Source organism: Lygodium microphyllum, chromosome 20 (assembly GCF_053477565.2).
Source record: "Lygodium microphyllum isolate KBCC chromosome 20, Lygodium_microphyllum_v1.1.10, whole genome shotgun sequence".
Classification (NCBI taxonomy): Eukaryota; Viridiplantae; Streptophyta; class Polypodiopsida; order Schizaeales; family Lygodiaceae; genus Lygodium; species Lygodium microphyllum.
This window is the reverse complement of record NC_141154.1, coordinates 65,448,952-65,461,074: the sequence shown is the minus strand read 5'-3', so window position 1 is coordinate 65,461,074 and position 12,123 is coordinate 65,448,952. Positions and strand designations below refer to the sequence as shown.

The following is a 12,123-nucleotide window of genomic DNA, read 5'->3' as shown; positions in this document are numbered from 1 at the left end:
CACCTCTACAAGTCCAAAAGAAAAAGATTCAGGTAAGAATCACGACAAAATTTCTCAAGCAAGAAAATCAAGTGACTACTTGGGGTCTATTGTGACAAGGTGAAGAAATGGTGGAAGATGTGTGGAGTGGGCCAACTAGTGGTCTTCATCATAGCTTCATTATTTAAGTAATGGTGATGTTAGATCACATGTCAAAAAGCTATTGAAGTCAAAGTTAGGACAGAGAGGATAGTTGGATTATGGATATGTACTATAGCCTTTTGGTGAAAAGTTCGCATGTGGATCCCAATTTAAGGAGAAAACTATTAAGTTTGATAGTGAAGTGTAAGCCAAGTCAAAATTGGCTTTGCATTGGGCAACGTTAAAAGCAACAATGATTATGAATATGTTTTGGTACTCACTAAGTTTTGAGGACTATTCATACTCTTCTAGTTTCTCTCATGCTTAAGATGAATGGTCTTTGAGTATAGTAAGTCTCATAAGGAAATTCAAGTCGAGGCATAGGTGGGCACTCAACTAAGTAGGTCAAAAGCATTCTTATTCTATGATTGTGAGTTTGAGAGTTACATTCAATGGGCTTTGATCTTTGAATATAATCTAAGAGAGTCATGCATGTTAAAGAGAGCACAATGGGAAGGAGATCTTTCTATCCTACTATGGTTTATGGCATGTGATGAAAAGTATGAATGAGATATTTTTGTTTTATAAACACGTTGGATTCACAGAGTTTTGTGTGCAACATGGGCTAGGTACATAGCCCCAGTAAATTTTTAGGACACGAGTAATGCAAAAAAACGTAGGCATAGTGTAACCACACCTTCAAATGTTGGAATATCACCTTCAAAGTTCGAGTTTAAAGGTGCCAAAACTTGTAAAAATCCAAAGATTTAGCGTTAAGTCTTGTATTTGCACCTTGAAATTTATTTTGTTCCTTTCTAGCTATGGATGGGAGAGCTGACAAACCCTACTAAAGCTCTCTTAGTCCTTAGAAAAACCACCTAATTTGTTTAATATTCTCACAGCTCACTTCAATGCGTCTGTTGATGCAAAGCCTAAATCTCACGTAGGCCTTAGAAAAACCAACTAATTGGTTTGATGTTCTGAGACATCATGATTTAACATCAAGACCTTTAGCTTTGCTTATCCGGTGGATTTACGATCCGAGTCGTTACCAACGCACGAGGTACGCATGTTGCAAAGCCAACTGCTATTCATGTACGCGCGCGCACACACACACACACACACTCTCTCTCTCTCTCGCTGTGTGTCTGTGTCTGTGTGTGTAATAATATGTCCTCCCCCCCCCCCCCCCCACACACACACAAACTCTCTCTGTCTGTCTGTCTGTCTGTCTGTCTGTGTAAGAAGATGTCCTCTTTTGTAAGCGTCAAGGAGTTGACTGATAATGGGATACAAGAAGTGCCGCCCATGTTTATCCGCCCTCCGGAAGATCGGCCCTTCGTCGATGGCTTCCTCGATAACGGCGCATCGCCAGACGAAGATTACAATGGCACCTGTCAACGGCAATGGATGTCTGATGAGGAAATCCCGGTCATTGATGTCTCTGATCTAATAAGTCTCACCTCGGATGCGTCTCATCAACCTTCAGGAAGGGTGAAGGTCCTCGAGAAGATACGCCGTGCTTGCGAGGACTATGGCTTCTTCCAGGTAACCCTAATTAGGCACCACTGATTCATTTAGCCATTTGCCAAAGCTTGGAAGGCGTGAGTGCCTGTTAAACCATTTCCACTCTCATGAATTAGTGCTTTCTTGACACTTCAACAATCTCACGGATGGCTCTTTGTTTTGCTTTGCACTTTTTTGATCAACCCCCCCAATTTGCCACGTCACCACAATCTTGGGGGCACGTTTTATAAGGGAGGCTTCAACTCACAATTTGCCACGTCACCACAAGATTGGGTGGAGGCGTTAATATTTAAGCGTCTCCCACCTTGTGGAAGTGATACTAATGACTTCCAAAACGCCCCCAACAATCTTCCAATCCGCGGGCAAGCACCTTAATAATCCCATTATACACCATGCGAGTTGTAGAAAGGAGAGATACAATGTGAATTTTTCAATATACATATTGCACAAGAATGCAAGTTTCTGGTTCGATTCCATATACACTTTGAATACACATATACTAAGCAAGACTTCATGGTAGTGCACCTTCACTAGAGTCTAACATTATTTCAAGAACTTCTTGAGCTTAGAGTTTGCATAGTTACACTTTTTAGATTGGGACATACATTCATACATACTTTTGTACTACACACACACACACATATGCACACATAAACACACATGCACACATGTACATGCATTCGTTGTGCATGTTAGTGTTTGACTAAACACACATACATGTATGCATGTATTCATCTATGTATATTGTACTTTTATTCATGTTCTTAATGAGTAACTTTATCTTCTAGAGCACCACTTCTTGAGTACTTTGATCGTGTGGAGAGGCTTGCAAATGTAATGTATGGGGCCATCTTTGATAGTCTTGGTTTGAAGAGTGATTGTGAAATGGTTGTGCCAAAACTACTTTCTGGGGCATTAAGGATCAACTACTATCCCCCTTGTCCCAACCCAAGTGCTGTTATGGGGTTTAGCCCCCATTTTGACATTGTTAGTATAACAATCCTTCACCAAGATGGTGTCCCTGGCTTACAAGTGCGCAAGAACAAAAATTGGATTCTTGTCAAATCATCTCATCCAGATGCCCTCATTGTTAATGTTGTTGACCAAATAGAGGTAAGTCCCATCACATATGATGATGGATTCCTTTTCGGTTACTTGCTTTTTATTTTTATCATGTGCAGTGCTATGAGGTTGTTATTCCATTTTCCAATGGTCAATGACTTATCATGAATTTTTTTTTACTTTCTATGTCATGTGGAAGATACTGACAAATGGTATGTACAAGAGCGCTGAACATAGGGTGTTTACCAACTTCAAGCAGGCAAGAATATCAATAGCATGTTTTTTTGGACCCGCTCGTGATACCACTATTGCCCCCATCCCTGGCTTAATAGATCAAAAGAATCCACCTCGTTTCAAGCCAACACTATTTGGAGACTATTATAAGAATTTTAATAGCAAGGCACTTCAAGCAAACAAGGGCGGTCTTGATTTTGCAAAGGCATGAGCCTTTGACTATAAATAAAGCCAATTGTGTATAAACATTTTATGAATGTAAAATCAGCCATGCCCTTTTAAGTATGCAACATCCCACTTCATAAGACACTAGAGCTAGCTATATTAGGGAGTAGTTAGACAATTCCTTTTTGTCATACAAATTTTTTTCCATGTGACAATTCCTTTTCTTCATACAAATTTTATTTCATTTGATATCATCATACATTGACTCAACTTCACCATGTGGAGATCGTTCGTTAGTAGTATTATAAAGATAATTTTATATTGCTATGGTCACTTACCTAGAATTTCAAATGGTTAGTTTGTAAGGAGTTCAACTTTCATGTGGGAACTACCAACTTTTAAAATCTAGTGGGAATGTGGATGCACATGGAGTGGTGCACTCACACACACGTGTGTGTTTTGGGGGGAGGGGGGAGGGTAGGGTTGATCATTAGATGTTGAAATTTATGCATATAGCATCTACATGTGACTAGTTGCCAAAATAAAACAAGAGATGGGAAGTTTATATAAAGTTCAATAGAAGGCTTCTCAAGTGTCTTATGACTCCCATATTGGTGTTACACATGCTTCTACATATAATTCAATTTAATAAGGTGAATTGACCAAGAAAAAACCATTAAGGGATTCTTGCATAGAATTTACTAGAACTTAGAACCTTGTAAGTATCTCAAAGCACCCTAGTTGATAGTGTGTGACATTTAATGTAGGGGAACCAATCCAAAATAACTTTGCTAAAAGTGCCCTTGTTAATGTGGTGTGAAGTTCTATGTAGGAGGTCCAATCCAAAACAAGACCAAAAAGGAGTTGTAAAATAAGTGAAGGAGATTAGATCACATGATCTCAAAAGGTGAGGTGTTCTCAGAGAGAGTCAGGCTATTAAGGTAAAGTAAGACTCTCTTTCATATCATTGATAAGATCCTATTTGCAAGTCTTTTGTGTTTCTAAAAAGATAAGTTAGTTTGGTAATAAGCATGCCTTGGAAATGAGGCTATCAATGTAGGATTGGCTATTCATATAACAAGTGAAAGTGGCCTTGAGAAGTGCACACATGAATGTTATGATAGGGACAAGGTTTGATGCATTTTTGTATGTGGAAGATGGAGGTAAAATGTCTCATTTGAGATGCCATATTAAGAGGTATTTTCATATACTTACCTCCATAGGAGTGAACTTATCTTTATCATCTCTCGATTTTTTCAATTTATAATATCGCTTAGAAATAATGTTCACTATAAGATACAGGCCTCATACCAACGTTCAAAGCGACACAAATGTTCATTAAAAAAATTACATTTGTGATGCAAATAGCGATACATATAGTGACAATTTGCGACGTATGTTGTGACACCAATAATGATGCATGTAGTAAATTTGTGATGCTAATAACAATGGTTACAAAGAAAAAAATTTGTGTTTCGACCACATATAGCACTATATGTTGTGTTTATATTCTACAAATGAATTACATGCTAGATACACAATGGTTTTCAAGATGAGCCTAGAATGTACTTAAACCCACAAGATTGATACATAAAATAAGTATAAGATCGTTGATGAAAACTCATGGAATTATGACAAGATATAAAGGATGATAAATACATAGTATATAGAAGATGCCCACATAAATCACATGATAAATAGAAAGAGGATGTGCACTGGATGAATCCAAGCGTGAGCTATAGATCCTCACCATTTGAAAGCTTGTTCTAACACAAAGGAGCATCGATCGACTCTTCTCTTGTTATCATGTGAGTGAGTGTGCATAATCTTGTGGAGCTCCTTCTTAAGTGAAGGTAATTTTCTTAGTCACTTTTGTGTGCTAATCTTGAGGAGCTTGAACGAATGTAGAGCAAGAGAAGGCACCAAAGCTTGCATCATGAATTAGGTATTAAGGCACATAAGCTCTATATAGCAGGAAAATATTTTGGCGTCCATCTCTCTTCTTGTATTCTTGTGTGAGCTTCCTCTTATGTGTATGGTGTGTGTTTGGTGCAATAGCTCAAGCAAGTCCCCCCACCATGCGATTCATGACACCATGCAAGTTGTAAAATCCCACAAGTAAATTCCTCCCATGCCAAAAAGTCAAGCATTATACTCATAAGAGATATACCAAATGGCTAGTTGGAAGGGTGACAACTCTAATCCAACCTTGTACATTAACTTTAGAATCGCATAACGAACATCCATATCTCAAAATTGTAATCTTATGAAGCTCCCTCTCTCTATCTTCTTTTGTCTTTTCTATCTTCCATAGCTTAAGCTTGAGTGATGGTGAGGTTGTGTGCTTGTGTAAGAACCTTCTTAACTCGAGTGTCAAAGCTTCTCCTCTCTCATTCTCTCTTCTTTGCCACATGTTTGTAGTAAGGAATTCAGATCAAGAGGAGCCACCAAGGCTTGCATCACAAATCTAGAGAGCATTATCTTCAATCAATTTGGCTTACAATGGTGGGGATAGGGGTATTGATGAGTGCTTATTGAACTCTCAAGTTTTCTTCTTCTCTTTTACTCCTAGGTGAGAGGTAGGTATCCTATGGATGTGGAGAGAAACTAGAAGAATAGATGGCTCTATCAAATCCCTTTCTTCTTCTTCTTTCACACACAATACTACAACATAAAGGAAAATGGCCTACTAAGTCAAATAGTGAATAACTAACTATACTAATCGATTGGTGTTATAGCTATACCAATTGTAGATAGGTGTAACAAACTAAATATAATAAGTGATATGTCAGTGGCCATGTGAGGATCGTATTAAGCACCGGCATGTTAGCTGTAGATATGCGGACCCATCTAGCCAGGTGGTCCAATCATCAATGTTAGTACATGTTGAGCTTGCCATCTAATACTCCCCCTCAGGCTCAATTGTATATTTGCAACTCCAAATAGAGACTATGTTGCTAATAGGACTAGGAATCATGCCAAACTCTAAGAGTCAGACCAAATTACTCGTGGTTTTGCTAAGAAACTTGACAAGTATCAACCCACAGCAATGACCCATGGCTTCATGGAGCAGTCCAAGCCCAGGGGGTTCACTATAGATGTTGTATGGTATCATGTGAGTGTAAGGGAGGGGGTTTTTTGGAAGGGGACACTTAAGCGTATATATTAGAGGTAGATCCCTCTTAATTTCCTATATTGAACTTAAATTTAAGGAGGGGATAGAGGGAAAAAAGAAGGGGGGGATGCATTTGATCACCTCTCTCCATAGATTGGTTTCTCCATGGCATATAAGAGACATTGACAAGTAAGGTTAAAACCCTAAACCCTCATATAGTAGGGTTATTGAATTAATCATAGTGTGGGAGGGGGGATTTGGCACTCTCCCATGGTTTTGGTAGAGAGATTCAACTCCCCTTCTTCTAAAGAGAGCTTGGTGTAGTCACTTTAAGTATAAAGGGGTTCAATTCCCCTACTCTCTCTCCTCATGTGGTAAGGGGGCATGGGCATTCAAAAACATTGCGACACATACTTCGATAGTATCCAAGTGCCACTACATAAATCACTTTGTGATATGACCATTTTGATACTTTTAATTGCTTAGGATAATTCCAACTTTTAAAAAGAAAGTTAGTATATGTTCTATGAAGACTTACATTTAAGAAAGGGGATACATAAAAAGTCATACATGTATATATCTTATAAGCTTAAATAGGGGGATATACTAGTCTTACAAGCTTCATAAATAGGGGTTTTTTTAGAAGTCCTTGCACACAGGTGACATGTCTTCTTTACTATTAGTGAACCCCCCGTGAGTTTGAGCAAGTATGTGAGGCAAGCGGCCTCACAGACCTTGCTCAATGAGCACAAGCTTTTGGACATTGCCTAAGGAATAACCTCAAGAGTCTCTTCATCAAGAGGTTCTTCGAAGTAGGATACTTTGACAACCTCATTGTTAGGTTGATGAATGTCAACTAAAAGGATAGGGAGGATATTTAAGACTACGTCACCCACATGCGGAGTCTCTTTAAGAGAATCCCGTCGATGTAATGACCTAACAAAGTAGTCTCCACTGTATTTATAAACGTAATCCAAAGCAAGGAGCTCTATAAGGCCTTGGGGAGAGACTCGAATATGCAAAGGGACATGCTAGCTAGGGTCTTTGAAGAAGCCATATATGTGTGGATGACCTGGTCAATGAGAGAAGCTCTAGAACCATGACTTGAGAGGGCATTGGCTCTAGATCCTCAGAGAGAGCTATGTCCATTATTGAGAGACCCAACCAAAACACACAAGACAAGGGAAAAGGCATTGACCAAAGCCAAGAGTTGGCAAAGATAAAGCTAGAGTTGGCCAAGCTTCAAGAGATGACGAGGAGGCCCACACAACCTCATGTGCAATGTGTGCATTGCGGAGGAAATCACCTCCTAGCTGAGTGCTTGGATCCTAGGTCAAGACCATGCACTAATTGTGGTAGGTTTGGGCATGACATAATGCGTTGCAGATTGTCAAGTTGATTCCATACCTGCAACCACATAATCAGCCGTACTATGTAGGGAATAGGCCACTGAACTTTGAGAGGGGAGCGCCATTAGCTCTCCTAGCACCCAATAACTCAAAGCCAACCATCTCTAGGATGGACATCAATCCTATAGGGATACCTAGACCACCTAGGCCTATCGTGACCCATCCACCGAGCGATGCTCTGATATATTATGCAGAGGAGCCGAATGAGGATGAAGCATATGTGAACCCTTACGTCTTGTACAACGAAGAGGGTAACCCTATCTTGATGGATTTCAGAACAGTGCTTGTCGGCGATGGTATTAGGGAGGGGAAGAGGTAGAGGTCTAGGAGGACAGAACCAAGAACCCATCATATGCTAGACTTGCAGCCACCCAGGGCATATCTCATCTCCCTGCCCGAAATCTAGCAAGCCAATTGAGACAAAGTTGATGTGAGATGTCCCAAGTATAGGATCACACACTTATATGTCGAGTGCCCTAGGAGGAAACCTTCCAATAGTTTGGTGATTGTGCCATTCGTATCCTTGGGGCTATTTGGAGTTGAGACACTTGATGGTGAGGCCATGCCAATCCCATTAAACGTCATGACCCGAGCACACATAAAGCAAGCAATATCTCATTACCCAGACCTAACAACCTTGACAGAGCTTCAATAGGGAACAAGAGCTATAGGAGAAGGAGGAAGAGGGCTGAGACAAAGGTAAGGATTAAGACAGATAGTGCTACCACACTACCCAAGGCGAAGCAAGCCATGGATGCAGAAGTGGAAACATTTGCTCCTATGATGACATAAAAGGGGAGTGCCAAGATTGGGAAGTTGTGGACAAGGTCAAGGGGTGGGTGAGTGACGCTCAAGAGCACCTCAAAGATGCTAACCCTATCATGTAAGACAAGATCGATGAGCTCTCTAACGTGAGGACACTAGCCTCACCTACTCGATAAAGATCTAGAGATGCATCTGTACTCCATGTAACATTGCATGGACAAAGTCTAGGTACTATGAGTAGGTAGACTGACCAAGATCATGGAAAAAGAGTGTAGAGCCTAATGGAAAGCAAGCAATTGGAAACTTGCTCAAGACATTGGTATCGACCCCTGTGACTCTACCTCTGGGAGCATTACTTAGGCAGAACCCCACACTATGGCAAGGGTTGAAGCAGTGGGTAGAAAGACCTGATGAGCTTGGAGCGACCGACTTACCACCACGTAGTAACGCATATACCAAGCTTAAACCTAAACTTATTGCCTAAGTCTTTGCACATAAATGCCTTTTGGGAAGACACAGGGATGCACATGGTCTTACCTGTACATGCATTAGGAGATGCCACAAGGAAGGGAGTTGTAGATACAAGAGTGGGAGTCAGTGTGCTCAGTCACATAGTCCTATAGGCTTGGGGTAACCCACATGTGGAGATGCTAGGTTTAACGTCATGCTGGCTAACAAATGAAGGTTAGACCCTTTGGAATACTACAAGACTAGCCCTTGAAGATAGCGGGAGTCTAGCTCTCAGTGAACTTCATAGTCATGAAGGGAGTGGACTATGATAGCTTGTTAGACCAACCTTGGATGCGAAACACACGAGTGATAGAAGACTAGAGCAACGATCTAATATTCTTAGGCAATAGATCGAAAGCTATAAGAGTCGAGATGGACACCTAGAAGACCACGTCGATGGCTCTACATGCCATCGTTGATATCTTGAAGGGTGACTCACAAGTTAGTAATTCCTATGGGCCACTAACAAAGTATATCCCTTGCCTCGAGGACGAGCAGGATCAGATGCATGTGTTAGCCACCATCGACCTGCCATTCTTGGATGATGAGGAGGATTATAAGCATGCTATCAAGGCAGCTGGTGGGTCCCACAAAGTCACACCATCTTAGTTGTACCAAAAAGTAGGATCCCACCGTTACTAACAAACGCAAACTCCAGGGGATTCTTGAACACTTGATGAGAGAGCTTGCTAGTAACCCAACTGCCAAGCTCAAATCTCTTAAGGTCCTCATGGACGAGCCAAAGTGGCAATGGGCCAAAGTGCATGACTTGAATCTATTGTACAATTTGGCACTAATCACGGATGAAAAAAGGTTGAGAGAAGAAGCTTAGGAGAGGATGAGCAATCAGGATGTGACGATTTAGATGACAAGTATGAAGACTTCTACTCTACAAATCAGGAAAGTGAGGAAGAGGCCAATACTATGAGTATGATACGGATGGCCAAGTGATTGAATAGATACAAGTAGGCTCCAAGCCATAGAAAGCCAATGTCTTTAGGATTGAAAGAAGAGTCGTCAAGATAGAATGTGACCATACTTGGTTGGATCACCTAGGTGTAATGGACTATGAACAAGATGGATTAGTTCAACCAAGCACCGCACCACCCTTTAGAACTGAATCAGCCTTAGAGCTATGACCAATACGGGAAACTCCTTCCTTTCGTGAGGGTTGTGAGTTTAACTTTAAATCAAAAGTGAGCTCCGAGAGCGATCCAGAGTTACCCTGACCACCTAAGACCAAACATGCCAAAGGGGACCTATCGATCCATCTAAGGAGTAGGCGGTTGAGCAAAGGAAGCCCCAAGACCTACCAAAGCGCTTCACAAAATTCAAAAAGGGTGACAAGGTGGTGATCTTGCTAGGAGCTAAGAGGCAGGGACAAGTGAGTGAACTGATAGAGGGGCCTGCTAAGGTCAAGGAAGTCAACTTAGTAGGGGAGGGTGAAAAGCCTCGACTCGTATTTATTGCCGAGGACATAATTGGAAAAGAGGAGGCTAATCTTATCGCTCTCCTACGAGAATACATAGATATGTTTGCTTGGTTCTTAAACGAACTAAGAGGAGTAGATCCGAGGGTCATGACTCATAACATCCCCATGACTCCTGACAGAATGCTAGTCAAGCAGCAACCATACCCGATGAATCCCAAGCATGCACATGCCATTAAGGAAGAGATAGATAAGTTGCTAAAGATTGAATTCATCTATGAAACTGAGCACATGGACTGGGTGTCACCTATAGTGATTGTTGTAAAGAAGAATGGGAAGTTTCAAGTGTGTGTGAATTATAAAAAGGTCAATGTTGCAATTAAGAGGGACAACTATCCACTACCCTACATGGAGCACATGCTCAAAAGACTAGCGAGGAAGGAAGCCTATAGTTTCCTAGATGGCTTCTCACACTACAACTAGGTGTAGGTACACCTTGACAACATGCATAAGACAACATTTGTGACCGAATGGGGTGTATTTGTCTATATAGTCATACCATTTGGGCTAATGAATGCAACAACTATCCTTTAGTGCCTCATGTGATCCATCTTTAAAGATATGCTTAGGTGAGTTGATGATCTATGTGTCCATTCTAGTTGAAGGGAACACCTAGATAAACATTGTGCAGTCTTTGAGTGGTGTAGACTATACAATCTCTCCTTTAATCCCATGAACTGTCAATTTTGGGTAAGACATGGATGTATCCTAGGGCACTTGGTGTCTAAGAACAACATTGTCGATTTGCCACCACCCATAAACTATAAGGGATTTTAGTGCTTCCTTGGACACATAGGTTACTATTGGTGATTTTTTCTAAACTATGTATTGATTGCTAAATCCCTTAACAAATTGCTAATTGTATTTGAGTGAATTGAGAAATGTCAGCGTGCTTATGAGAAAATAAAGAAGACTCTTACAATTGCACCAATCGTAATGGATTACTCCATGATGGAAAGGGAAGGCCTAGCCATGGTGTTTGCCATGAAGAAGTACCGTCATTATCTTTTAGCTACGCCCTTCACGTTCTTTGTTGATCATCAGGCTTTGCTTTATTTAGTAACAAACCTTGTGCTACAAGATGCATAGCTAGATGGTTACTTTTGCTTCTAGAGCTTGACTTCTCCACGTTGTATGCAAGGATAAGCAGCACTATATGGCAGACCATATGTCACACATACCCACAGGAGAAGCTATTGACCAGGGCATCATAGATGACCTACCAGATGTGCACCTTTTTAGCATGTCCAATGAGAAAGACATGTTCAGGGCCGATCTAACACTGTATTGGGTAGATGACATAGTCCAAATCCTAGAGCATGGATTGCCTGAGCAACCTATGGAAAAGGCTAGGCTGAAGCACCTTATCCTTAAGGTTCAGCCCTATCAATTAATAGCTGATCAGCTCTATAGGTTAGGACATGATGGGTTATTATGAAGATGTGTGTGTGAGCACGAGAGATGCATGATGTACTTATTGAAGTGCATTGTTTGGTGGAATTGCTAGAGGACACTTCAGTAGAGACACCACAGCATGCCAAGTGCAATCTCAACTGTGGTGGCCCACCCTATTTCACAATGTGACTAAGCTCATGAAACATTGCAACGAGTGTTAGAAAACCAAATTCCCCATCTGAAAGGACAAGATGGATTTGACTCTGGTGATAGCATGACAACCCTTTGAAAAGTAGGGAATCAACTTCATTGCGCTGATTAGTCCCGCAGTG

The 12,123-nt window shown here is 41.0% G+C and overlaps 1 protein-coding gene across 1 annotated transcript; it reads left to right on the top strand.

The window, feature by feature from the left end:
• The first annotated feature begins 1,149 nt into the window (after positions 1 to 1,149).
• On the top strand, positions 1,150 to 3,354 carry LOC148018968 (jasmonate-induced oxygenase 2-like). The gene is made up of 3 exons (XM_087660686.1): positions 1,150 to 1,668; positions 2,436 to 2,760; positions 2,909 to 3,354. The coding sequence occupies exons 1-3, from the start codon at positions 1,655 to 1,657 to the stop codon at positions 3,152 to 3,154; spliced, it is 585 nt and encodes a 194-aa protein (XP_087516812.1). The 5' UTR covers positions 1,150 to 1,654; the 3' UTR covers positions 3,155 to 3,354.
• The last annotated feature ends 8,769 nt before the right edge of the window (positions 3,355 to 12,123 follow it).

Bases quoted from the DNA above. Each gene is read 5' to 3' on its own strand.
- LOC148018968 (XM_087660686.1), top strand. The intron at 2,761-2,908 runs GTAAGTCCCATC...GTCATGTGGAAG, and splicing joins ATGTTGTTGACCAAATAGAG to ATACTGACAAATGGTATGTA.